The sequence below is a fragment of the Natator depressus genome, chromosome 1, assembly GCF_965152275.1.
Source record: "Natator depressus isolate rNatDep1 chromosome 1, rNatDep2.hap1, whole genome shotgun sequence".
Classification (NCBI taxonomy): domain Eukaryota; kingdom Metazoa; phylum Chordata; order Testudines; family Cheloniidae; genus Natator; species Natator depressus.
In genome coordinates, this window is record NC_134234.1 from 156,905,900 (window position 1) to 156,933,868 (window position 27,969).

The 27,969-nt window shown below is 41.7% G+C and overlaps 1 protein-coding gene across 8 annotated transcripts in view; it reads right to left on the reverse strand.

Annotated features, from left to right (window-relative positions):
• The window catches only part of BACE2 (beta-secretase 2), a 114,930-nt gene that overhangs the window by 25,536 nt on the left and 61,425 nt on the right, over positions 1 to 27,969 (reverse strand). The window contains exon 1 of one of the 8 annotated variants that reach the window (XM_074969745.1): positions 7,526 to 7,754. The exons of 4 other annotated variants lie outside the window; for them this stretch is intronic. In XM_074969745.1, the coding sequence (XP_074825846.1) occupies positions 7,526 to 7,544 (19 nt within the window). In that variant the 5' untranslated portion in view covers positions 7,545 to 7,754. Of the gene's footprint in view, positions 1 to 1,249; positions 1,393 to 7,525; positions 7,755 to 25,160; positions 26,588 to 27,969 lie in introns of those variants that run through there. 3 more of the 8 variants (XM_074969760.1, XM_074969753.1, XM_074969736.1) reach the window with 3 other exon arrangements.

Sequence of the window (27,969 nt, forward strand, 5' to 3'; positions counted from 1 at the left end):
AAATAAAAATTTATACCCTGACCTGGAGATGTGTCATACACCCTACCCCCATGTTAATAAAATATCACATTTCTATTGAATCTTTCACCACAAAATGACACAAGTGCTTCACACTGAGTATGTACACTGTGTTAATTAAGGAACTACTTCAACCATCACTGAAATGCAGCCTTTTAGGGGGGCTGGAAGATGGGGAAGGGGCAGGGAAAACATGGCGGCTTTTTTTTTTACAATACTCAGCAGATCAGACAAGAAAATGAGGATGATCATCAAATTTGGAGATTCTCCTGTTTATTTTTAAAGTTTCCTTTCCCAGGAATAAATATGGGATATATGGGTGGTTCCCAAATCAAATTCCTGAGCAAGAAGTTCACAAATTCCCTGTGCTTTAGCACAATCCCAGCATGCTAGGTCCCATCTATGCTGGAGGGGTAGGTGGGTTGAGTTTAAAATGATGTAAGTTAACATGATTTATTTAAGTGCTGTTTAAAAACATTAGCACTAGGGCTGTACAGGAACCAACATTTCTGTTTCATGTTAAATTCTGAAATGCTGAATTTTTTTCATTCTGATTTGCTACATGGTGTGACAAAGCTCCGACCTTGTCTCAGTGGGTCCCGTGCTTCCAGGCGGATTACGCTAGCCTTAGAGGCTCACTGTGACCCTCCATGTGGCCCTTCTCTCTCTAGAGGCAAGGGTCACACACTCCGAGCCATTTTCATCATAAGCCAGCAAGGAAGGTGGGAAGAAGCAACCCTCCCTCGCACAGTCTCTGTTGTCTCACAGTCTCTGTGATTAATTGGGGAGAGTTGGGGAGAAAGAGGGAGGAAGCCTGGGCCTGCCCTCTACTCCGGGACCCGAATAGTAGCAGCTATTGGTAGCTGACCTTTTGAAACAGAACGAGTACAATTCCCTGGGCCACTTCCCCACAGCAGCCCCCATTTCCTCAACATCTACTTCACCCTTACCTCAGGGCCTCCTTCCTTGTGCCTGATAGGGTTTTTCCTGCCCAGTTTCTCCAGCAGTGCGGCTTCCTCCTACAAATCCTGCCACATGCCTCTAACTGACTAACTGGGAGGCTTTTAACTAGTTCCAGCCAGCCCTTGATTCACTTCATGTGTCCCAATTAACCTGTCTCCACTGCTTTCTAGAAGACCCTTAATTGGCCCCAGATGTCTAGATTAACCTGGAGCAACTGTCATTTGGTTACTATGGTAACAGGGATTTGTTTAGCCTGGGGCTAACTTACGTGTTTCTCACCACTTTACTATAGTCATCTGGCCATAGTGGAAATTTCTACATTTTCTGCAAAATAGAATTTGTAAAAAAATAAAAAAAATAAAATAAAAATCAATTTTGGGTCAGGTGAAACACTGCACTTCAATAAAATCAAAATATTTTGTATCCATTTTGACTTTTTATATTATAATTTAGAATGTAAAATAAAAATTGGAGACAAAGTCATTTCAAAATGGAAAATTGAAATGTCCCAGTCCACAGAAGTCAAAACAGAACATTTTGACCATATCAGAATGCTTCATTTTGATTTTTTTTAAATGAAATTTCATCAACATTGACACATTGCTGAGGAGAGTTTAGATTGCAACAAAATGGCATTTTCTGATGGAAAAAGATTTTGCTGGAAATTTTTTTTTACCAGCTCTAATTACTATCCAATTTATACAGGTTTTTAACAACTGAGTTAAGCTGCTCATGGTCTATGCTAGAAATGGAGGTAATTAGATATTGCAAACAAGTGCTTTGTATTAGAGCTAGTTGAAAACAGGATGTAATTTTTGCAAAATATGTCAAAAATTACATATTTTTGGTCAAAATTTGACATTTCCAATAAAAAATTGCATTGAAAAATTGAATCAAGTTTTAGTACATTTTAGCTAGCTCTATTTAGCATTCACTGATTGCTAAACCCTAGTGTACGATTTATCTGATTCAGCATGTCTGAGGTTGAAGGGAGTGGTAGAAAACAAACAATTGAACGGAGTTAAGTAATGAAAACAGAGGATTCTTTTAAAGTAAAATGTGAACAATGTCAAGAGTTGCTAAGCAGCAAGCTAGACAGGATTTGTGGTCACCCTCAAAACATTGCAGAAACTCAGTTTCGTTCACCTTTTGCAGATCAAATGTGACACTGAATATAATTGTGAAAGTGAAAGAGCAGAACTTTGATGAGTTTGGTGATCATGTGAGAGATTTTCAGGATCATAAAAAATATCCACGCTGTTCTGTTAAGACCCTTGTTCCAGGCTTATCAAGCTTTTTAACATTAGCTTGATTCAAGAGAAGTCTTTTGTTCATTTTCAGCATCCAAAGAAAGGCAAGGGTCAATCAGTGTTTATTTTTAATGTCATAATCTGAAAAGCAAAGTTTTCCACTTGGTTAAAAAACAAACAAAAAAGCCAAACTTGCAACCTTCCTTTACGCATTACCTTCAATGAAGTACAAAATAAGCATTTTAAAGAAATAATTGATGCACTTAGCCTTGGGTATACTCCTCCAGACAAATGTCAACTGACAGACCCACAGTTAGTTTTTCTCCATTGAAAAATTAATTAAAGTCTCCTATGCTTGAGTATTCCTTGCGAGCTAGCTTAGTCCTAGCGGGAGCAGCAACACAGCAAAGTAACAGGTAACACTTGAGCTAATTTGTCCACAAAGGCACAACACTCACTCGTGTGGCATTACACTTTTGTCTTCACTAACACAAAGGTGTGCAGGATGGTGGGGGTTTTTGTTTAGTTGTTTGTTTACGCTAGATAACAGACAACAGTTATCCCACTGTAAAATCCTAAGTACAGACAAAGCACTTTTATTGTTTATCGCGAGATACCTAGGTGAGGCCAACACTATATTACTGTCTGTAGTTGACCTCACCTAATTTACTTTTAAATAAAAGTAGTGCCTTATCGCCACTGGGATTTTACAGCAGTATAGCTAACATATTTGTTAGTTATGCTGTGGTAAAAACATATCATTTTTGTCAGTAACGACATAGCCTAAGACTTCCGGGGGTATATCCCAGGGTTTTTAGTGCTGCAGTTAGCTGAATTGCTCCAGGAATTCTTTCCCAGTGAATTGTGGGAGGACTTTTCTATATTTCCTAGGCACATGGAAGGAATTGTGGGAAAGTGCTGGAGGACTAGCAGCATTTGAAGGGAGATAAGACCACTCTGTAGCGTGGACACAAATTAGCAGCTGATGAGTTGTGCTAACTCAAGAGTTAGCCTATACCCTCCAACGGGACAGCCAACAAGGGTTAAAAGCACCACCACATTCAAGTTCAGAGTTTGTCTGTGTGGATGAGGGACTCATGTTAGGCATAACACTCAAGTTCTATGTTGAGTTAACTTTGCAGTGAAGACAAGTCCAAAGTGGGTCCCCATTCACTCAAGTTTAGCCTAGCTCAAGAGACGTAACTTTAAATAATGCAAGTTAAGGCTATATCTTCACTGCAGAGTTAAGTACTCCAATGGAAACAGAGGAAATAGTAAAGGAAGAACTAAATGGATCAGCGTTGATATTAAGGAAAGATGGTGAAACATGAAAAATGACCGTACAACAGCTATAAGCAGCCATTCTTAGCAAACTGCAATCCCAATGAATGCTACTGAGTTTATTTCTAAATAGAAAAAAGGAGAATACTGTGTCCAAGCTGCTGAAGATACCGTCCAAGAATACAAAGAGAAATATCCCGAGGAAGTCTTTGCCATTGGCTCTGGCAATAAAAGTAAAATGAAAAAGATGAGTGAAGGTCTCAGGTGGATTCATCCTTAGCTTCTGATATATGAGTGTTCACCACAGTATTTGAACCTCATTGAGGAAGAAGGAATACCTAACAGTTCAGAAGTTCTTCTGTAACCACCATCAGATTCATTTTGGTTGAAAAAAGGGGACTTAATGTCCCAGTTTCTCCAGGACATATGGTAGAAGTCTCAAAAAGTTTCTCTCTCCATAGCTGCATCCAGCTACCATAAATAATGTTGGAATATGCATATATATGATAAGGCCATAGATTTAAAAAAAAGCACATTTTTCACATGGCACTAAAAAGCAAACTTAGAGGGTATGTCTACACAGCTGCAGAAGTGAGCCTCCTAGTCCAGGTTGACAGACTTGGAATAGTGATCTAAAATAGCTGTGCAGACTGTGCTTTAAAGTTGTGCCTCAGAAAGGAGCCCTCCATAGGCTTCAAAGCCAAAGTCGCAACCTCAAAGCACTGTCTACACATCTATTTGTAGGGTACTAACATGAGCCTTGCAAGCCCGAAGCTGTTGAGCTGGGGGGAGTCTACAGAGCCCATGGAAGTGAGACCTACCCAGACAGACTCAACAGATTACAAATCACTGTAGTCTCAGTGGAAATTCGGTCTGATGTAATTAACTAAGAAATGGAACAACACAAGGACCAAACTGAAAAGATTCAGCAAACCTGTTACTGAGCCAAAATACAAAGGTCAAGCCAGAAAAAAGGTGAAAGTTTCTGATGGAATGTAAAAGTTAAAGATCCAGGTTTCTACCACAAGCCTGTATTTGTGAAGGACGTTGGGTCACAGCTTTTTGCATCAAAATGGTTGAAATTTTTAGAACTAAAAATCACAGAAAAAAGAATTGATTTTAGAACTTTAAAAAAATAGCAAAGGCTCTGCAGTCCTGTCCACCCAGTTGAGCATCAGGCAAGTGTTTCTTATTGTTCAGTTGGGGGGATTATTATTATTATTATTTTTAATTATTGGTTTGGTCCAGTTCTGCAATAGACTTGGTGCTGAAAGAGCAAATAAATTAGTCAAAGTGTGTTGGTGCCTAAGAATGATACAAAAGAGCAGAAGACCTAATTTGTTAATAGATGAAGGACTCTGTTATCACATTCTTGTGGTTTACTTACATAACTGCAAGCTTGTTAATTTTTCCAGTGTGTGCTCATCTATCTCTCTCCTTCCCGCACCCTTCCTCCTTGTTTAAAACTAGTCATTGCTCACTACACTCCCATGCCACCAGGCACCATGGTGTACATCCTTATGCCTATCACTCCACACTGAACAAGGAGAACAATAGATACACATACACCGGTACCTGTGAAAACCACAGGGCAGCGTATATGTAGCCACATTGTTGCAGGTTTCAGATACATGGACATAAATGTTCCCTGCCCTACCTCTGTTTTCACTTGGGATTTCAAAGTCACAGTGTTGGTAAAAGATTTTTTAAACTTAGTGTTTGTTTGTTTGCATTTTAACTTTGTTCTCTGCTTCTTTGCACATAATGAAGTTCTATTTTTTGGAGACTCAGTATCTTTATTAGTTTACACCAGGAATTACAGTGAATAGCAGGAAGCAAAGCCCCACCCATAGTAAGAACACCCAAGGGACGTTATGTAACAACAAGATTAGACATCACCATTGTGGCTGACTGATAAACTGGCCTTTTAAGATCTCCCTCAGCTACATAGCTCTACAGTTGGCTGTTCCACTAGCCCTTGCCTCTTACTGTTCAAATTCAGCAGACAGCCTGTCCATCCCAACCCTTCATCCTGATGGCAGCTTTTACCCTTTGCCTCACAGCTATAATGCATTACACACCATACAGCTATAAGTAGGAGGATATTTCTCCTCTCTGAGATCCAATCTACTAAATAAGCCATGCTAGTGTCCATTCAATCTACCAAAAGCATATTCAACAGTCATTCTGCACTGTTGAGATGGTAGTTGAATCTTTCCTTGATGCTGCCAAGGTGACCAGTGTACAAATTCATGAGCCAGAGGAGCAAGGGGTAGGCTGTATCGCTCCAGGATCAATATCGGCATTTCAATACCACCTGTGGTAATCTGTCCGTTGGGGAAAATGTCCCTTCTTGCAGTATTTTTTTTAAATCACATGTTCTTAAACATGCAAACATCATGCACCTTCCCTAACCAGTCTACCTTGATGTCAATGACAGATCACCAGTGATTCACTAGCGGTTATATAACCATGAAAAAAAATATCCCTTTCTGTTGATATACTTGGTGGCAAAGTGGGTTAGAGCCAGAAGAGGGATCTGTGTGCTATCACCCCACCTGAGTTCTGGAACCCCACTGATATGAATCCATCTACTACTTCTTGTACTTTACCAGGAGTCACAGTCCTGTGTAGCAGGAGATATTTAACAGCCCTACACACTTGGACAACAATGGCCCCCTCTGTGATTTTTCCAATTCCAGACGCCACTGACTGAAAGCAATCTGGTATTGCAAGCTTCCACAGCACGACTGCCACTCGCTTCTCAATGCGGCTCTCATTTTGGGGTCCGTGGACTGTCTGTCTGGTGCAAGTTCAGCACACAGATCCAGGAACACAGCCTTTTGAACTCAAAAGTTCTACAACCCCCGCTAGTCGTCCCAAATGTGCATTATGATGTATTCCACCAATCAGTACTCATTTCTTGAGCCCGGATACAACGATTGTTGTGTGGAGCTGCTCTGTGAATGCCAGCGGCAACCTGGCTTTTTTTTGGGGGGGGGGGGGGGGGCTACATCTATCAGCATCCAGTTATTGTGATAGAACTTCTCTCCATCATCACCATCCCTTTGAACTCTGCAAACACAGGAGAATCGTATGTCCTGTATCAGCAACACTCCTGAATACTGTGCTGAGCTCTTGCGAGATCCAGGTCTGTGAGCAAGATGGTGGAGACATAAGGGACAGTGGGAGGGGTTTTTTGGGGGTTTTTTTTTTTTAAAGTGCAGAAATTATGGGATGTGGAAAGCATTATGGGGTGTAGAAATTGGCATGGTGCGAACGTGATCCCTAGCTCCCCAAAATCCCTGGGCAAATTGCTAGTTTCCCACAGAACACTGTGCCAATGATCCACAAGGCAGTGAGCCAGACAAGGGGGAAGAGCACGCTGGGTTAGTTACCTATCTGTGGTGCACTACATTTTACAGAGATGCAAGCATTCGTGGTGAGTACGCGCACTAGCGCTGACACACCGCTGTGCATGGGCCAAAGGGCGGCTGTACTAGCCAGTCAAACGTGGAAGCGTAGAGGTGGCCAGACGGGGCAGAGAGCAGGTCCCAGCCCGTGCCAGTGTGGCTGGGGAAGAGGGTAGAAGCCCAGGAGAAGTGCCAAGAGAGGCAGGGATGGGAGAGGGGACGAGAAGCCCCAACACCTCTAACGTCCCAAGCGCCTCCCGGAAACGATCGGGGGGACAAACCTCAGGAAGCAGCAGCAGCCAGACTTGTTCTGCTGTTGGAGGGCCCGGGAGAGCGAGGGCTGCGGGGCCGGGGCCAGCCAGTGGCGGGCTGCCAAGCGCACCCGCCCGGCCCGAGGGAAGCGGGAGGCTGAGCCCCGAGCCCCGGCGGCCAGCGCGACACCCCCGCGGGGAAAGGGGACCTGCCCGCCAGCCCCCACGGGAAGGAAGCCGGCGGCAGGGACAGCGCCCGCCGCCCCTTCCCCGCAGCCTCCGGCCCGGCCCCAGGGCAGGGGGGCGGCCCGCCGGCTCCCGCTCCCGCCGGTGCGCGGCGCCTACTCACTGCTCCAGCCCAGCCGCATCTTCCCGGGCAGCGGGGCTCCTCCGCGGCGCCCCTCCGCGGCGCCCCCGCCGGCCCCCCGCACCTGCTCCGGCAAGAGCCCGGCCGCGCCCCGGGCTGGGGAGAGCGCAAACCTCGCTGCACCTGGGCGGGCAGGGGAATAAGGCGCACACCGTGACCGCTGGGCGGCGCTAGGGGGAGGCTGGGAGCGGAGCTTCCCGCCCCCGCCAGGGACCGGCTGGAGCTAGGAGGCGGCGCCGCTGCCCCGGCGGAGCGGCCGCTGGGCAATCGCGGTGCCGAAGTCCGCCGGCGCACCCTGGGGGCTGGGCTGTGGGGCGAAGCAGCAGCGATGGGAGCCCGCCCCCCTCCGTGCGTGCGCGTCCGTCCGTGCAGCGCCGCCCTCCCGGGTCTCCCCTCACAGCACTTTTGCTTTCAGCGCAGAGGCAAGGACGAGGCTCGGTGCGGCCTTTCACAGCCGGGAAAAGCGCGGGCACGACTCCCTTTTTGGTCCTTGATCAAGCTGAAAGGCTGTCTAGCGTCGCGCAGCTGTTCAACCTCAGCAAGAGTCAGGGCTCAAGTGTATCCGAAGACAGGGACGGGGTGGGGGGGGACGCTGCTATACTTTTTTACACACACACACACACACACCCACACACCCACCCACCCCCTTCCTGCAGGAAATGCTCTCTGGTCTGCCCTGATCTCAAGAAGAGATCAGAAGCCTGGGTCTCACCCCCACAAGTTGGTCCAATAGAAGATATTACCTCCCCCACCCCACCTTGTCTCTTGAGCAGATGGTGTAGTGTCTTTTGGTACTCCTCAGTGGGATTGGAGGATAGTGGCCTGTAGAATAGGGTGTTGGAGAGTTGTCTGACAGCCTCCTGTTCATTACCTGACCAGGTCATGACTACAGCCAGTGGTGAGCTGGAGCCGGTTCACGCGAACCGCTTATTACATTTTGAAGCCGGTTTAGAACCCGTTGTTAAAGGGGTGGGCAAACTCTAGCCCGTGGGCCACATCCTGTCTGGCCTGCCTGAGTTCCTGGCTGGGGAGGCTCCCCTGGCTGAGATTCCCTTTTTAATTTTTTACTCACGCGGCAGTACTCCAGGTCTTTGGTGGCAGGTCCTTCAGTGCCGCCGAAGACCTGGAGCAACTGAAGGAACCAGTTCTTCAGATTTTGGCAGCTCATCACTGATTACAGCACTTCCTTTGTCAGCCCCTTTGATTATAATGTCAGAATCTGTGGATGGCATTGCATTCTGTACAGCTGAGGTTATGGGGCAAGTGATGCTGTTTGTTCACAATTTCAGCCTGTGCACATCCGCAGAAGCACTCTACGTAGAAGTAGTGTGTCATTTCAACCATCCAGGAGGACAGAACAGGGGGCTGCTAGACAACTCTCCAACACCACATTCTACAGGCCGCTATCCTCCGATCCCACTGAGGGTTACCAAAAGAAAAGAAACTCCCTGCTACAGCACGGGAAGAAATCTACACAGGCACACCCCTAGAGCCCCGACCACGGGTATTCTATCTGCTACCCACGATTCATAAACCTGGAAATCCTGGATGCCCCATCATCTCAGGCATTGGCACCCTGACAGCAGGATTGTCTGGCTATTTGGACTCTCTCCTCCGACCCTACGCTACCAGCACTCCTAGCTATCCACGAGACACCACTCGCTTCCTGAGGAAACTACAATGCATTGGTGATCTTCCTGAAAACACCATCCTGGTCACCATGGATGAAGAAGCTCTTTACACCAATATTCCACACAAGGATGGACTACAAACTGTCAGGAAGAGTATTCCTGATGAAGCCACAGCACACCTGGTGGCTGAGCTTTGTCACTTTGTCCTCACCCACAACCATTTCAGATTTGGGGACAACTTATACCTTCAAGTCAGTGGCACTGCTATGGGTACCCGCATGGCCACACAATATGCCAACATTTTTATGGCTGGCTTAGAACGCTTTCTCAGCTCTAGTCCCCTCTCCCCTCCTTTACTTACGCTGCATTGATGACATCTTCATCATATGGACTCATGGGAAGAAGGCCCTTGAAGAATTCCACCTGGATTTCAACAATTTCCACCCCACCATCAACCTCAGCTTGGACCGATCCACTTCCTAGATACTACAGTGCAAATAAGTGATGGTCACAAACACCACCCTATACTGGAAACCTACTGACCGCTATACTTACCTACATGCCTCCAGCTTCCATCCAGGATACATCACATGATCCATTGTCTACAGCCAAGCCCTCAGATACAACCACATTTGCGCCAATCCCTCAGACAGAGACAAACAGCTACAAGATCTCTATCAAGCATTCTTAAAAACTACAATACTCACCTGGGGAAGTGAGGAAACAGATTGACAGAGCGAGATGGGTACCCAGAAGTCACCTTCTACAGGACAGGCTCAACAAGGAAAACAACAGAACACCACTGGCCATCACGTACAGCCCCCAGCTAAAACGTCTCCAGCGCATCATCAACGATCTACAACCTATCCTGGAAAACGATAGCCACTCTCACAGGCTTTGGGAGGCAGGCCAATCCTCGCTTACAGACAGCCCCCCAACCTGAAGCAAATACTCACCAGCAACTACACACCACACCACAGAAACACTAACCCAGGAACCAATCCCTGTAACAAACCCTGTTGCCTTCCCGTTCCCCATATCTACTCTAGCGACACCATCATGGGACCTAACCACACCATCAGAGGCTCATTCACCTGCACATCTACTGTGATATGCCGTCATGTGCCAGCAATGCCCCTCTGTCATGTACATTGGCCAAACTGGACAGGGTCTACGTAAAAGGATAAATGGACACAAATCAGACATCAGGAGTGGTAACATACAAAAGCCAGTAGGAGAACACTTCAATCTCCCTGGACATTCTATAAACAGATTTAAAAGTAGCCATACTTCAACAAAAATCTTCAAAAACAGACTTCAAAGAGAAACTGCAGAACTAAAATTCATTTGCAGATTTAAACACTATTAATTTGGGCTTGAATAGGGACTGGGAGTGGCTGGCTCACTACAAAAGCAATTTTCCCTCTCTTGGTATTGACACCTCCTCCTCAATTATTGGGAGTGGACCACATCCACCCTGGCTGAATTGGCCTTCTACATTGGTTCTCCCTTCTCTTCATGTGCCAGTATATGTTTATGCCTGTAATATCTGTAATTTTCACTCCATGCTTCTAAAGAGGTGGGTTTTTACCCATGAAAGCTTATGTCCAAATAAATCTGTTAGTCTTTAAGGTGCCATCGGACTCCTTGTTGCCCTTCACAAGAAGTTTAAGTACTCAGATCGCCTCTCTGGAGAGTTCAGGTAGTAAAATATCTCCTTGATTTTGTTTCCTGATCTTGTTTCACCTCATTGCATGGCATAGATTACATAACTTATTGAATCCTGACTACACTGCTCAAGTGAAAAACAGAAACAAGATGTGCAAAAAAACTAAAACCAACCAACCAAACAAAATCCCCAGGATAGAAGACACCAGCATCTGTTGTTCCCCCCCATGCTATTTAAAAGAGGCTTTATACCTAATTTTCACAAATGTGAAGGTCTATACCCATAATGATTCTGGAAAAGCTTGACAATAAATATTTAAATAAAATCAGTTAATCCAGAGGGGGAAAAACAATAGGGATGTGTAGCCAGACAGCCAGCCCCCCCCTCTCAGACCAGCATTGCTGGAAACACATGGGAGCCAAAAAAACCACAGGGCACTTAACATGAATTCCAGCACAGCCTTTGAAGCTGAGAGAAGCACAGGTGTGCTGCTACAATGTGCCACTGGGAACATATACAACAATTGGGGTCACAGCAGGCAGAGGCGCTGTGACAGACATGGCTCTTAGCCCCTACTAAAACAGCATGATGCACACACACCAACATCCTAGGTGGGAAAATATTTACCCTAATAAAAGGAATGTCCAGTATTTGACACTTATTGTTTCTCTCCCTTGCAAGTGTAAACTACTCTTGCGAGAGCTGGCGTCACCCAGATAGACCAGCCCCAATTTGGCACAAGAAAGGAGAAAGAGAATAAAGGAGTACAGAGGTATAAGTAGGGGACCTACAGCACCATGATTTTTGAGTGCTTTTCACTATCTATCTGCTGGTCAGATAAGTGACAGCCTCCCAAGGCTTCTGCAGCTAAGAGGGTCCCTAAGCCTTGTCCCTTATTCGTCTTTCCGCGGAATTGAGTGACCGATCCTGGCTTGGCACTGCTGGAATCGAGAGATGCAAGGAGGGTAAGAAGCACCCACACCTGATCTCCTATCTTTAGTGTACACATATTTTGAAATAGAGCTCTATACTTTGTTTTCTTTCTTTGGGATTGTAGCTTCAGTTTTGTAACTTGTTTCTGTATGTAACATCTCTACATTTAAATAAGTAGGCACTAGCAATTTTGTAACCACATGATTAGAATCTAGTTTAATAAATTTTGGTAACCATTTGTGCATAAGCCTGACTTGTTTCTCTGGTTTACTGTAAAGCAGCCAACACAATTAAAGAACCTCAGCCGTTTTGGCTATAAAGCCCGGCCATTAGGTGAGAGTACTAAGAGCCTAGCGTTGAGTTGTGCCGCCTCCACGGGGCAAACTCTTGGGGCACCTGTCAGTCAATCCTGACTGCCCGCTGCAAAGGAGCTTTGAGCTCTAGCAGTTAAAGTCACGGGTGTGGAGAGGCTCTTAGTGCTGCCATTGGGGCACCTGTCAGTCAGTGTTGACTGCCCGCTGCGAAGGAGCTCTGAGCTCTAGCAGTTAAAGTCACGGGTGGTTAGGACCTTGGGGCATCCGTCAGCCTAGCCCGGGCTGCCCGCCGCGAAGGGACAGTGCGTCCTAGCGGTTAAAGTCACGGATGGTATAAACGGGCATAGCTGGCACCTCACCAAACATCCCTGGCCATCGGCTAACAGGATGATAGTATTTGAGGAACAGTTAGCCAAAGACTCAAAAAGTAATAGCAAATTTTTTTTAAGTACATCAAAAGCCGGAAGCCTGCTCAAAAACCTGTGGGGCCACTGGACGATCGAGGTGCTAAAGGAGCACTCAAGGACAATAAGGCCATTGTGGAGAAACTAAATGAATTCTTTGCACCAGTCTTCATGGCTGAGGATGTGAGGGAGATTCCCAAAACTGAGCCATTCTTTTTAGGTGACAGATCTGAGGAACTGTCCCAGATTGAGATATCATTAGAGGAGGTTTTGGAAGAAATTGATAAATTAAACAGCAATAAGTCACCAGGACCAGATAGTATTCACCCAAGAGTTCTGAAGGAACTCAAGTGTGAAATTACAGAACTAACTGTAGTCTGTAACCTATCATTTAAATCAGCTTCTGTACCAGATGATTGGAGGGTAGCTGATGTGACACCATTTTTTAAAAAGGGCTCCAGAGGTGATCCCAGCAATTAGAGGCCTGTAAGCCTGACATCAGTATCAGGCAAACTGGTTGAAACGATAATAAAGAACAATATTGTCAGACATATAGATGAACATAAATTTGTTGAGGAAGAGTCAACATCGTTCTCGTAAAGGGAAATCATGCCTCACCAATCTACCAGAATTCTTTGAGGCATGTGGACCAAGTGGATCCAGTGAAAAAAAAGTGTACTTAGATTTTCAGAAAGCCTTTGACAAGGTCCCTCAACAAAGGCTCTTATGCAAAGTAAGCTGCCATGGGATAAGAGGGAAGGAGTTCTCATAGACTGGTAATTAGTTAAAAGATTGGAAATAAAGGGTATAAATGTTCAGTTTTCAGAACGGAGAGAGGTAAATAGTGGTGTCTCCCAGGGGTCTGTTCTGGGGCCAGTCCTATTCAACATATTCATAAATGATCTGGAAAAAAGGGGTAAACAGTGAGGTGGCAAAATTTGCAGATGACATAAAATTACGAAAGATAGTTAAGACCCAGGCAGACTGTGAAGAGCTACAAACAGAACTCTCAAAACTGGGTGACTGGGCAACAAAATGGCAGATGAAATTGCCATTAATGTTGATAAATGCAAAGTAATGCACATTGGAAATCCCAAATGTACATATAAAATGATGGGGTTAAATTAGCTGTTATCACTAAAGAAAGATCTTGGAGTCATTGTGGATAGTTCTCTGAAAACATCCACTCAATATGCAGCGGCAGTCAAAAAAGCTAACAGAATGCTGGGAATAATTAAGGAAGGGATAGGACAGAAAATATCCATGTTGCCACTATATAAATCCATGGTATGCCCACATCTTGAATACTGTGTGCAGATGTGGTCGCCCCATCTCAAAAAAGGTTGGAATTGGAAAAGGTTCAGAAAAGGGCAACAAAAATGATGAGGGGTATGGAATGGCTTCCATATGAGGAGAGATTAATAAGACTGGGACTTTTTAGCTTGGAAAAGAGACAGATAAGGGGAGATATGATTGAGGTCTATAAAATCATGACTGGTGTAGAGAAAGTAGGTAAGGAAGTGTTGTTTACTACTTCTTATAACACAAGAACGAGGGGTCACCCAATGAAATTAATAGGCAACAGGTTTAAAATAAATAAAAGGAAGTATTTCTTTACACAACACACAGTCAACCTGTGGAACTCCTTGCCAGAGAATGTTGTGAAGGCCAAGACCATAACAGGGTTCAAAAAAGAACTAGACAAATTCATGGAGGATAGGTCCATCAAAGGCTATTAGCCAGGATGAGCAGGAATGGTGATCCTAGCCTCTGTTTGCGAGAAGCTGGGAATGAGAAACAGGGAATGGATCACTTGATAATTACCTGTTCTGTTCATTGTCTCTGGGGCACCTGGTACTGGAAACTGTCAGATGATGTACCAATGTGGACACAAGAACAAATGGATATAAACTGGCTATCAGGAATTTTAGACTTGAAATTAGACGAAGGTTTCTAACCATCAGAGGACTGAAGTTCTGGAACAGCCTTCCAAGGGAAGCAGTGGGGGCAAAAGACATATCTGGCTTCAAGACTAAGCTTGATAAGTTTATGGAGGAGATGATATGATGGGATAGCCTAATTTTGGCAATTAATTGATCTTTGACTACTGGTGGTAGATATGCCCAATGGCCTGTGATGAGATGTTAGATGGGGTGGGATCTGAGTTACTACAGAGAATTCTTTTCTGGGTGTCTGGCTGGTGAGTCTTGCCCACATGCTCAGGGTTTAGCCGATCACCATATTTGGGATCGGGAAGGAATTTTCCTCCAGAGCAGATTGGCAGAGGCCCTGGGGGGTTTTTGCCTTCCTCTGCAGTGTGGGGCAATCCTCACTTGCTGGAGGATTCTCTGCACCGTGAAGTCTTTAAACCACGATTTGAGGACTTCAATAGCTCAGACATAAGTTAGGGGTTTGTTACAGGAGTTGGTGGGTGAGATTCCATGGCCTGCGTTGTGCAGGAGGTCAGACTAGATGATCATAATGGTCCCTTCTGACCTTAAAGTCTATGATACTGGGCTAGATGGACCTTTGGTCTGACCCACTAGGGCCATTCTTATGTTCTTATAAAAAAAAGAGGGGAAATCTTTTGTGCCAAACAAAAACAAAACAAAAAATCAGTGAATTGACTAAGCTATTCAAAATTATTCCAACTGATTTAAATGCAAATTTTTAGAGTTGTTTAATCAAAAATATGAAAATATCAGGAAAGTTTACCAATTTTTTTCTGTATAATTCAAAAAGGTATTTTTTGTTTAAAGATAAAAATGATTTCAACCAGCCCTAGTAATCAATCAGCCTACACAGAAGAGTGAGGGGAAGCCTGCTCTAGGGTAGTGCAAGGAACAAAGAATAAATAATTAATAGGGTAGCAAAATTTAGAACTTTGTCATGGCAAATTTTGATGAAATGATCCAACCCCCCCGCCCCATATCTATGATTCATCTTGTTTCCCTTGCCGCCCTCCCCTCCCCCCCCATAAAAATTCCAACATATTCACCTTACACATTGAGGCAGATCAGTGACAATATTTCTAATCCCTCCTCCAGGGAGAGTGGCAGCAAGACTTCCTCTACCTTGCCAGGATCAGCTTCTGTGCCCTTCCCTGCACCCTTAAAAGATACCTATGCCATTTCAGGGAGCCCCAAGATTAAAAAATATAGAAAGATTTGCAGTGTTCACTCTCTTCCCCCCAACAGTAGGGGAGTGCGCTGTGAGAAGGATGTCCCTGCCAACAGAGAGGGAGCCACTCCCTGCCCTGCTGGGATATTGCAGTCCCCCCCCGGCAGGAATTAGCCAGCCACTGCAGCCATTACCATTCCTTGTCAACATGACTCGAGCTGGTAGGTGAAAAGGAACGTCCAGGAGCCATGAACTACCTGGGCAGCATAGCCAGGATATCCAAACAGGTTCAGGCAGTAAGGAAGCAGATGCCAGGAGACAAGACAGGTGGAAAACGTGGCTGGGTGTGAAGGATACCAGATGGCAGAAAAGCATATGCAATGAATGGAGAAGAGAGAGAGAGAGAGAGAGAGAGAGTGAGTGTGTGAGTAAAGCTGAGAGAAGGAGCTGAACTGCTATTACTTTTTAAAGTAAACAATTGCTGCAGTTGCCACAGGGATGTTGCAGGACAGCAAATAAGAGGGAAGGGGGCTGGGAGATGTAGTTCTCCCTATTAAAAGTTTTTAGCTCGCTGTAAGAGAGAATTGGAATGGCTTTGAATCTAAAACAGTTTAAAACTTGACAAGTGGCGGTTTCTTTTCTCCAGTCTGTGGCCAAGACACTGAATTAAGACTCAGAACAACTGGGCAAGATTATCTGCTTTGCAATATGCTTCCTGCATGGCCTTTAGCAAGTCACTGAATCTCTATGGGCAACACTTTCCAAAAGTGAAGGGACTGGATATCCTGTGTGCCTCAGTTCCACAGCTATAAAATGGGGATACTTCCCCCTAACTTTATAATACCATTGGCGGTAAATTAATTAGTTAATAAGAAATGTGCAGTGCTCAGCACTTTGGAAATACCATGCGACTTTCTTAGGTACCTAATTATGGATTGTAGAGTTTAACACTTAACACCTCTTTTGAAAAATCTTGGCCATGAATGTTTGTGAGGTGCTCAGCTCTATGGTGATGCAGGACATAGAAAATCTACACACACACACAAAAGGCGCTCTGGCAAACAGCCTACAATCATGGCAGAGCAGAGATATGTTTAAGAATGACTCAATGTCAGTATTTTTATAACACCAGGAAGGTCATGGTTCTGTGAGTTGGTAAGGCAACTCCTATCTTTTCATGTTCTCTTTTTTTTTTTTTCCTTTCTCTACACACACACACTCCCCCTGCCTACTGTATTTTTCATTCCATGCATCTGATGAAGTGGGTTCTAGCCCTCAAAAGCTTATGCCCAAATAAATTTGTTAGTCTCTAAGGTGCCACAAGGACTCCTTGTTTTTCCATGCAGGTGGATGGACTCTTGCAATCTCATGGAGTTCTGTTAGCAGTAACTTGCAGGATCAAGGCCTATGTCTACTTCAAAACAAAAATAATGAAATAGACTCTCTGGGGACACTTGACGTCCTCCATGAAACCTGGAAGCAAAGGTTTGGGACACAAGCCAGACTTTGAGAATATTAGATTAGCTTCACTGAAAAGCAGAAGGCTTAAACAAAATACAAAAAACACAGGAATTAAATAAGTAACAGAGAAAGAATGGTGAGCAATAAAATAAGCACTTTCAAATGATGAGCTGGAACAGCCAGTGAGACTGGAATCCAATGGGTTGGTGGTGTACAATTTATGGTTTTGGTTTATGCTTAGCATTCTTTAACCTGAGGGGTGGAGGTTTAATTGGTGAAATAGAGTGTAGGAGTGAACTGAAGGAGTTATCAGTAATTTGAGGATTAAAAATCCCTGCAGAACATTGTAGGTAGCAACACACAATCCCAAAGAAACGCCCCCCCCCCAAAAAAAAACCCCCAACAAACCAAACCAACCCCCACCCCCAAAATTAAAAAAGATGGAAGTCAGATTTAAGGCTTTACTTAAGAAATTCAAACACTGAAAAGTAGGAACATTCACAGCTAAGTTCCCCAAACTAATTTAACTGTCCCTGCAGCAATGTTCTGAGAAAATCATGCTACCTTATGTATCCATTACAAAGTTTCATATTATCAATGACCATGAACACCATATCATCATCCTCTTAGTCATACATTTGCTAGAGCTGACAACTCTAGCCTTCTTTACAATTATATATGTTCCATAGGAAAAAAACTGCTTTACAAATTCCTGGTTCGACAAACAACATATTAAAGCAATTAGTCTCTGTTCCCCTTTTAAATGCCGAGTCTTGTGTGGTATTGAAGGCATCTGGCACCTCTTAGGATAAGGCCCAATGATTCCAAGTACCAAAAATGCAAGTGCCATTAGACACAGATCTGACATCAATGAGGACATGAAACCAGTTATAGACCAAGGTCTGTGGAGCCCAGTTCACTATTCCATTTCATTTGCTATCTGTACAAACTCCATGGCTGTTCAAAATTTAAGCCTTTAGGTAGATGAGTTCTTATAATTCTCAAACGTTTCTTCAAAAACCAGACATCTTGCAAAGCCACTTAAAAAAAACAAAACAGGTAATTGTTGAGGGAGCAGTGACAAATTAGTTTGGGTACTTTAACCGTGAACTTTCATACTTTCAGATATTTGGGGTATTATATATTTAACCTTAACTCTGAACATCCTGGCTTTGAATAGGGTTTGTGCTAAATACAGTATTCTTTGTAGGAATTTTTATTCTTAACCTTATACTCAAATTTAACAAGCGATTTGTCTGTGAGTGGTACGCACACTTACTCTCCTTTTAAAGAGGCAAAAATGGTTTTGTTAAACCAAACAAATCCAATTGTGGATATTTGCATTGGTTAGGACAAAGTTTATATATACTCCTAGAGAAAACTTTCAGGAGTACAGATGGGCATCTCATGGGCTGTACTCTGAAGCAGTGGAAGTTTTAGAAGTATAGGAGAAAGTCAAGGACAGGAAAGAACTCTCATCTGACCTGTTACCAAAAAGTTGGAAACATGGATGTGTTACAGCCAGGCTTCATTGAACAGGAAAAGGCAAAAAATCAACTGAAATATATAGTTATATGCGCAAAAGTATTGGGTAAATTGAAAATACTGTTCCATTTTAGAATATAAAAATGTATCGTTTCACCAAATAATCCTGGTATCCATTGACTAGCAACATATTTGTACAAATACATAAAAAATGCCACCTGGCAGCTTAGAAATAAAGGATTTTAAAAAACAGAATGCTGATTCTTCAACAAAAAGAATTAGACCATCATTATGGCATAAGACAGGGGTTCGGGACTCCTCAGGGGGTGGTGAGGTTATTAGATTGGGGAGTCGCAAGCTGTCAACCTCCACCCCAAACCCTGCTTTGCCTCCAGCATTTATAACGGTGCTAAATAGACAAAAAAGTGTTTTTAATTTATAAGGGGGGGAGGGGTGTCACACTCAGAAGCTTGCTATGTGAAAGGGGTCACCAGTACAAAAGTTTAAGAACCACTGGCATAAGATTATTTATGAATATGGATTTTTTTTTAAAAGGAAACAACTTGTAAACTGCTTTGATTTTATTGAACTCTATCAGTTGTGAAGAAAGTCTCAAAGAAGCACATCTGAGAGATGTCACAGGAGTGCCACCTTGTGAGAGAGAATCCAATAGGCAGAGTGAATTTAATATTTCTAGATCTCTATGTAAGACACCAAAAGAAAGTAGATACCTAAAAAGATATAGTATTACCAATAGTACCTTGAAGTTTGTGTCCCTTTTTATCTTATAGCCGGAGCATTAGATACAGCTATAGTTAAAATAGCCAAAGTGTTACTAGTATAACTATTTTCCATCTGTATTTCTAAATGATCCAAAAGTTTCACTTACTGGGCTAAAATTTTCCATGTCTGATCTCTGTCCAATGGGGAATACTCTTGAGGGAAAGATGAAGCAAAAATAATTCATTTCTAAGTATGAATGTGAAAATCTCACTCTCACATACAGCAGTCAGCCTTCTGCAGGTTTTAACTTTCAATCACTTATAGACAAGTTCTACTCTTACTTTAGAGCTGAAGCCATATTGAGGGGTTATTGTTGAGAATCTTATATTTGGTCAAAGGTATCCTGAATTTCATTGCATTGGGAACAATTTGGTTGGATACTGAACACTAGTGACCAGGAAGTGAAATACAACATGATTTAAAAGATACACTGAACAAGTTAGAACAATTATTCATTTATTTAAACAAGCAGAAATTTTAAATTTTTATATAGTGCAGATCGAAGAACAGTGGAACTTGTACAAAAATACCAACCTTTAGAAAATCCAGAAATGATGCTTAGCAGTAATCGGGAATAACATTGCACAGCAGCTGAAGACTGGCTTTATAAATGTAGCATCCCTCTTTCTCAAGATTTTGGCCCCATCTTCGTTTAGTTAACATTCAACTCTGAACCATTCAAATAAAATTGAGTTCTCAGGTGGAGAAATTTCTCCAGTAAATGGAATTATTTCCTTAAGTGAAACTTCCATCTGGTGTATCATGTGGAACTAAATGTATTCAGTGTTAGAGTTTTAGAAGTCGATACATGATTTTCTCTTAAAAAACAAGGCAACTTAAAATATGATTTTCTCATTTATGTTTTCCCTTCCAGATGAGAGACATTTCAGAACTCAGATTCTTATAGTCACTCACACTCACGCTCTTTTGGCCAGTAATGCACGCTTCAGATGAGGCATTAGAGCAGGGGTGGCCAATCTGTGGCTCCGGAGCCACATGCGGCTCTTCAGAAGTTAATATGCGGCTCCTTGTATAGGCACCGACTCCGGGGCTGGAGCTACAGGCGCCAACTTTCCAATGTGCCGGGGGTGCTCACTGCTCAACCCCTTGCTCTGCCACGGGCCCTGTCCCCAGTCCACCTCTTTCTCAGCCTGCCATGCCCTCGCTTCTCCCTCTCCCCCTCCCCAGAGCCTCCTGCACACCAAGAGACCGCTGATCGGGAGGTGCGGGGAGAGAGGAGGAGGTGCCGATAGGCAGGGTTGCTGGCGGGCAGGAGGCACTGGGAGCGGGGAGCTGATGGGGGGCTGCTGACATATTACTGTGGCTCTTTGGCAATGTTCACTGGTAAATTCTGGCTCCTTCTCAGGCTCAGGTTGGCCACCCCTGCATTAGAGTAACATGTTTTGACTGTTGATAGGGAACTCACACCGGCTGTCTGCTCCTCTGATATTTGTGGCTCCAAAGGGGGGCAAGGCCCAATCCCTCCTGGCAGCCCCAGAGGAGGGGCCACTGCTTCCCCCCTCGCCCCCCCAGGAGGCTGTGGCTGCAAGAAAAGCCCCTGGTGGCCATGTTTGAGAAATGCTGGCTTAAGGGCTGGTCCTGACTTACTGCTGACTTTCTTACAATTATTCCCTCATGTCACCTCCTTTAGAATTTCTTCCCTCTATCCCTGCCCCCCAGCATTTCCCAAGTGGTGAGAAAGAAGATATACATGTAGATAATATTTTGACACTAAAAGTTTAGAAACATTATTTTTAGTTACCATTATTAATTGGTGTGATCACAGCCATAATTTAATTCTTTGGTCACCAGTTCAGTTTTATTCCAAAAAGGAAAGAATAAGTTGTGTCAGCAGTTTCTCTCCCTATTTTGCTCATAATATACAAACTAGAGTCAAATACACAGTTAAATTCTGATGACAATCACTTAATTTTAAATAAGACATTAAACATTTAATTGAAAGTTATGTTCATTTGAAAAGTTAGTTACTTTCTATATTTAAAGCTTTTGTTGGCTGAAAAAGTATCCTATCTGCATTTTTTGTTGGAATATAAACTGTCTGCCTAACACTAGAGAGCCAACCATGCTGAATTAACGATGAAAAGAAAAAAAAAAAGTTTAAATATTTGTGAAGCTATGCAAGTAGTAATGAATATTTAATATATTTAAAATATATATAAGAACCTAGTTTCATTTGCCTGCAAATACACTATCAGCAATGCAGAAAAACAAGGTTATCCGCAATCAGAATGCGGGAAAAACTATGTAGTGGATGCTTTGAGATTCCAGTCTGGAATCATTACACTTGTTAATGAGAATTATGCATCCACTCTGACGTGAAGAACATAAGAGAGGTTCTTTAGGATAGTCTGATTTTTGAAAACATACCTACAAGTGAATTCTCACAGAAGGTGCCAGACTGTGAACTAAGATTTAAGTATCCACAGCAGAGGTAAAGCCAGAGCAGCAGCAACACAAGCTTTTCTATTTTGCCCTGCCAACAAACATGCTTCAGCCATGATCAGTCTTTTAGTAGGTGCAGAGTACAGTCTCTTCCCATACTGTTTTACAAAACTAATCCATTTCAACGAATCCTTAGCCTCTCTGCCTGTCAGCGCCGGTTGCAACAGAGGTTTTTGCAATATAGCTCCCTTTCCCATATAAGCCGAGCTGAGACCATCAGTTAATTTCAGAGCAGTGAATTATGTCACCTAAGAGCCATTAGGCAGTAGTAACACCTGGGACCATAACGAGCCTAGCCTAGATATGAAGGAAGTTACTCTGAGAAGCTCAAGAGATGGGAGGATGATAATGGGATACAACCTAACTCGCTTATGATAGTCAAACAGCAGCAAGAATGTCAATGGCTATAAAACCAGCGTTTGCAACAGTCCAGGAGTAGAGTCTGACTTAACTTGAACCTATAGGAGGCATATACTAGTCTATAATCATTTGTAATATTTTGGCAAATTGTACCTGAAATTCATGTAAAGAATGCCAATTTTGTAGATTTTAAACTGTTTTACAATAGAAACAATCACAAATTATGGGCAGCTTACTTTTCTGATTTACACATATTTCATTTACTTTCACACTCATTTCTACAGGTTACCTTTCCAAGCTTCTTCATGCTGGCAAAGCTGATGTCAGAATTGGAAGACTCGTATTGGGACCATTAAAGAAATCAAAAATCACTTCAATGGAACAATCATTCTGGATGACCTCTGAGCCATAGAATCTAGTCTCTTGTATTTAGCAAATCCTACGTAGAATTGCTACGCTGTTGGGATAGGTGCACCAGGGATTTTCACACACAGACAATACAAACTACCTACTACCAAAACAATGTACCCTGCAATCAATACCAAGGAAGACTTCCACTCTTATAAAGAAAACACCGTAGGATTCTACTCAATTACTGGCTTTCAACTAACAAAGATAAGAATATTGTTAAGAGGTTAGTGTTTCTTTCTTAAAAAGACATACAGATTCTTAGTTCTGAGGAGTCTGTGATTTACTATCTATTAATCTACACAAAGGCAAAGCTCAGAACTGGAATGTTAATGACTGATAAATCAGTGTGATTTAAGTAAGTTCAAGATCTATAGCAGAAGGATGCTAAGTGTAGGCTACTTAATTAACATTAGCAGTCAGCTCAACTTCATTACAATATATAAAAAAATACTTCCAAAATCATATTTATCTGTTCTTGTCACTGCCTGAGTTGAGCAAGTTAGCCCAAAATAAGATCCCTGAAATTGAACTTGGAGCAACAGAACAGTGAAGACAGAATTTTTGTTTTCCCTTGCTGCAGCTTGAATTCCAGCATGAAGTGAAATCAATGGCACATCTAATTAATTAGGAAACAGCTAAATTTTATTAATGATTAAAGAAGCTCTGTGCAATGAACTATGACTTTTCCACATTTGCCTGGTAAATAAATTTAATGTTAAAATTGGGACTGCATTGCATCAGAAACTACTATGGTTATATTAGCATTGGGATATATTGGTCTATTACCCCTTCATTTGGGGTACATTTGTTTATTTTTTTAAAAGTGACAAACTGTCTTGGAAATCAATACCTATTTTCCCCTATAACCTTGTTTTTGAAGGCATGGTTTAAAAATCTATGAATATCCCTGAAATAAATCAACAGGAGTATCAGATACCTTATAGAACTATTTCAAAACTGGAAAAAAAAATCCTCCTGAATAAGAAACACTTCATAAGATTTTAGTTTATCATTGAGCTTCATCTTTCATAGAAAAATGCTCAAGTGCATTATTTTCGTAATGTGCTGCTGGCTAACAATTGAAACCTGTAAGAGTTCCCATTGCTTTTCCTGTTGCCAGAGCAACAAAGCAATACCCACCTGAATATCTGCCATGGTAAGTATCAATTTAGTAGCTGAGATAAAGTTTGTTCGGCTAGCAGATGTAACTAACAGCACTTTAACATAAGCCAGATTTTTAGTGGCAAGGGATGCCATGAAAACTCACACTGTATTACCGCCTATTTAATTTCTGTTACTGGATTATTGCTTATGTAATTCAAGTATTTCTATTAAAATATCTTGACTGATGACATTTAAAATGAAACAAACAGAAGGGCTTTTATATGAAATACAGTACATTAAAAATACTTTATTGAACTACTCTGGAGAGAACTAACTTGTCAATACAAAGTATACCAATAATTTTGTCCAATAATTTGCTTAAGATCTTCTTCAGTAATCAGAAAGCTAAAGTGAAAATATTTCAAGGGTATGTAGTTTTTCCCCTTCAAAAGTAATAAAGATGGTTCCATTCTCCCCTGTACTATTAATCCAGACTCTGTACAAAAAGTCAAAAAATATTTTAATTTAAAACAAAATATGACAAGAGTATTAAATATATTTCCTGAACAAAAACCAAAAAGATTATTTTCAGTCACATTGCTATGTGCCAAGCCAAACTCAGGAGGACTGAATGGAATTGGATTAAAGAACTAGAAACACCAATCTTTCCAAAGCAGCTTTGGGTAAAACTCAAAAAGGAACTTTCTTTTTATGTTTCAACTCAATGCTCCTAATGCAAATTTGTTTCAATGGTATGAACCTTCAATTATAAAGAAACTCAGGGCCACATTTTCAAAAATTCTGAGCACCCCAGTGCCATGTGAAATCAACAGGAGCGGTGGGAGCTCAGGACTTCAGAAAATCAGGTGCATTGCGTTTTATTCTCTTTTCTGCAAGAAAAGAAAAATTCAAACTTAATCTGAAAGTGCACTATGGAACAGAAATGACATGATATGTGAAAGAAAAAAACTCAAGTCACCCAGCTCACATGAGGAAACAAAGATGGTGCTTTCTTAGCATGATTTGAGTCATCTTCATATTAGAACTGAGAAAGGAAAAAAAAAAGTCTATTTTTTAACAATATAAAAAGGGAAGTTGTGTGGATTTATAGTGAGAAATATCATGGGGATAAAAATCTATGAAAATAAGCCTAATTCTAACACATTTTTCTCATTCTTGCTATGCAGATTTTTACATTTCTTAGTATAGTTTTTTTATAAGGCCAAAAGAAGAAAAAAACCAAAACAAGACCGATGCAGAAATTTCCTACTCCTAGTTCCAAGAAAAGCATTTTCAGATGTATAAACAAACTCCAGCTATTTCCTCAGACAACCCAGCAATCTGAAACTATAATAAAACACCGTAAGAGGCACTTTTAGCCAGGACACAAAATGTAGGTGGTGTTTAAAAAGTGTAACTATAATTGAATTTCTAAGCCTAGCACTGTTCCTCCCTCCCTTCCCTCCCTCCGCCACCCCACTGACTGAGCAAGAACTTTACGAAGGAAAGCAAGGTTGAGCTACTGCAACACTGGCTTACTAGCTATAAGAAAATACTCATCAATATTTAAAGAAAAAGAGTCATATTCTGATCTCCGTTAAACTCCAGATTTATGCTTGTACAACTGAAATAATAATCTGGTCCAGAGTGGTTTTTTATTTTTAATATAATTTTTAGGATTACTGGACCAGTACTTTTCAGTCTCTTACCTAGCGTTCCCACCGCTCAGCGTCAATATATTTTTCACCAAGATGGACATGCCAGAGCTAAGCTGACATACCTTAATGTGTTTAAGTGAAAAACTATTTTATAAGAGGAGGATTAAGCAATAACTATTTGGGAGTCAAGAAAATGCATCTTGTGGTAAGAGATTTCTAGTGGTTTAAGAGCAGTTTTATGTGCGCCACACTTACCAAGAGTAAGTATCCTTATAAATTAACAGAGGTAGTCTTGTTTTACACTAAAGCTGAGTAGTTTTGGTTTCCCATTTTTCCTCTTCAATCTATTTAGGAAGGATGGCCTACAAAGGGAGACCCACTCAAATGTCAGCAGTTTATTTTCTTGGAAAATAAAATAAAATTTCTTCTTGACCTGACTTTCTTCCATCTGCTGCATAAGACTCACCTTTCCCTCTCCCCCACGCTGTGAGCACTGTTTGAAAATGAATTGCTGTAAACAGAAAATAGTATTTCTTTAATGTGATTAATAAGAAAAAATCAATAAAACTTATGATCTTTTTTCCTTCTATATTCAAGGCTTGATTAAGATTAGAAACTTGACAGTTCTTTTCTTCTTGTGAGGAAGGGATGAGTAACATTGTGCATCTGATGGAAGAACATCACAATGTTGGTTTTTTTTGGTTGTTTTTGTTTTTAAAAGCACTACTGAGATCTTAAAGGTTCAGCTGTGCTATTGAGGAACAGAACCAGTAAGGTAGCACTTGAGTAAGGTTATAATGTTTTGGTCAGAATCAGTGTTAGAAAATAAAGCGTAAAAGTTATGATGCAATATGCCTGCAGAGTATCCAGCAGAAGAACAGTGATTTGAGATTAATGTATATGGAACAAGGCCTTGGCTTTCTCTCCATGGTTGGAAACTTCATCCTTAATTGTGTTAAGAGAATCCAAGGTTCTTTGACTTTGATCAAGTTCCTCATTTCCATCGATGACGCACTAACGATGACTCGTCATTGACTACATCTTTGTCAGTGAAGCAATGCTGACAGCGAGGTGGAAGAAGCAGAAAGATTATCAAGACAAGGAGCATGATTCCGCATAAACTCATGAGAGCATAGGAGATAATCCACAACATCGGTTCGTGGAAGGTCATTTTGGCGACACAGTTGCTTGCTATATCTGATGTTGTGAAAGGGCCTTCAATCTCAGATACTGGAGAGCCACCAACTTCTGAGAAATTACAAAAAGAGAAACATTATCTAAACAGCTAATGCTGAAGGATGGGAAGAGATGACTTTTCTTAGCAAGATTTAAAATAAACTACAACAGTAGCAAATTCAAATAGTTCTGTATTTTGATATTTGGAATAACTGCATTAGCGCTGTGTTCTTCACACAGTTTTTGGATAAGAATTATGCTTTATCTACATTTTTGGAAAAACCAGGGAAGAGTTGTGGTAAAGACATCAGGTTAATGTGTTAGGGTTAACACTGTATGACAAACAACAGTGCTTTTCTATCCCTTCTTACTACTTCTACATAATAAACACTTTCCCTGTCAACTAATTTCTAGGGGTGATGTGTCATTCCCCGTATTTCACCAATCACCCATGGAGTCTTCCAGCAAAAACAATGTAAATCATACCTGATGCTACTACTAATACAAAAATAAGACAAAATATCCTATTTTAACACAGCAAAAAAGGGACACAATTTTACTGCTTTGCAGGTAGCCTTTAAATATATACAGTCCCTAATCTCTCAATTTGTTTTGAGACTAACAAAAAGGCAATCAAAAATGGTTGTCAGAGCAGCTGACAGGAGCATAAAAACATCCCACCAAAATACAACTGAATAAAATAGGGAAATTTGTCTAATTTATTAAAAGTTTTTTTTAATATGAACCAACAATTATGACCACTGTTGCACTTTAGCTATGTTAGGGTATAAAATGGAGCCAGGATTCCATCATAGGTGCCCATGATACAACTTAAAATTCCAACAAATTTATATCAGCGTATGTTTGCCATTGCCTTCAATAGGGCAAGAATTTCACTGCTGGGGTGGTGCTCCTTTTTAAACATACATGCATGCATAATTTGAAAGGTTTATAGTGAGACCAAGCAAATTTCAGCACACATTTATTTCAGTGGTTTGTATTTTTAAATGTTGGCGGTGTCTGATAATTACTTTAGATAAAAGTTTAATGACTGTAAATATGACCATTTTATATCTGCTTTCTGTGTTTGGCCATGAGAATCCCTCAGAAAATGCTTTGACAGATTTAGCTTAGAAAATGATCAATCAGCAATATGGTCAAATTAGGGTTTTTTTGTTTTTTTAACTACTGCTATTTTATACTTTTATCTCTTATATGGATAACACTCAGTATATTTCTTCCATAATTCATTCATGAGACAATCTTACATTCTTATCATTTAGTACAAAAAAATTAAAAGGCAGAATCTTACTACATGTAGAAGTTATGGTTAATGAGAGCTGCATTGCTTAAAAAGCAAAAAAACAACAACATTAAAAAAAAAATCATATGATCTGAACATCTATTCCTGAGTGAGAATTTAGGGCCTGATCCAAAACCCTTTGTTTTTATTT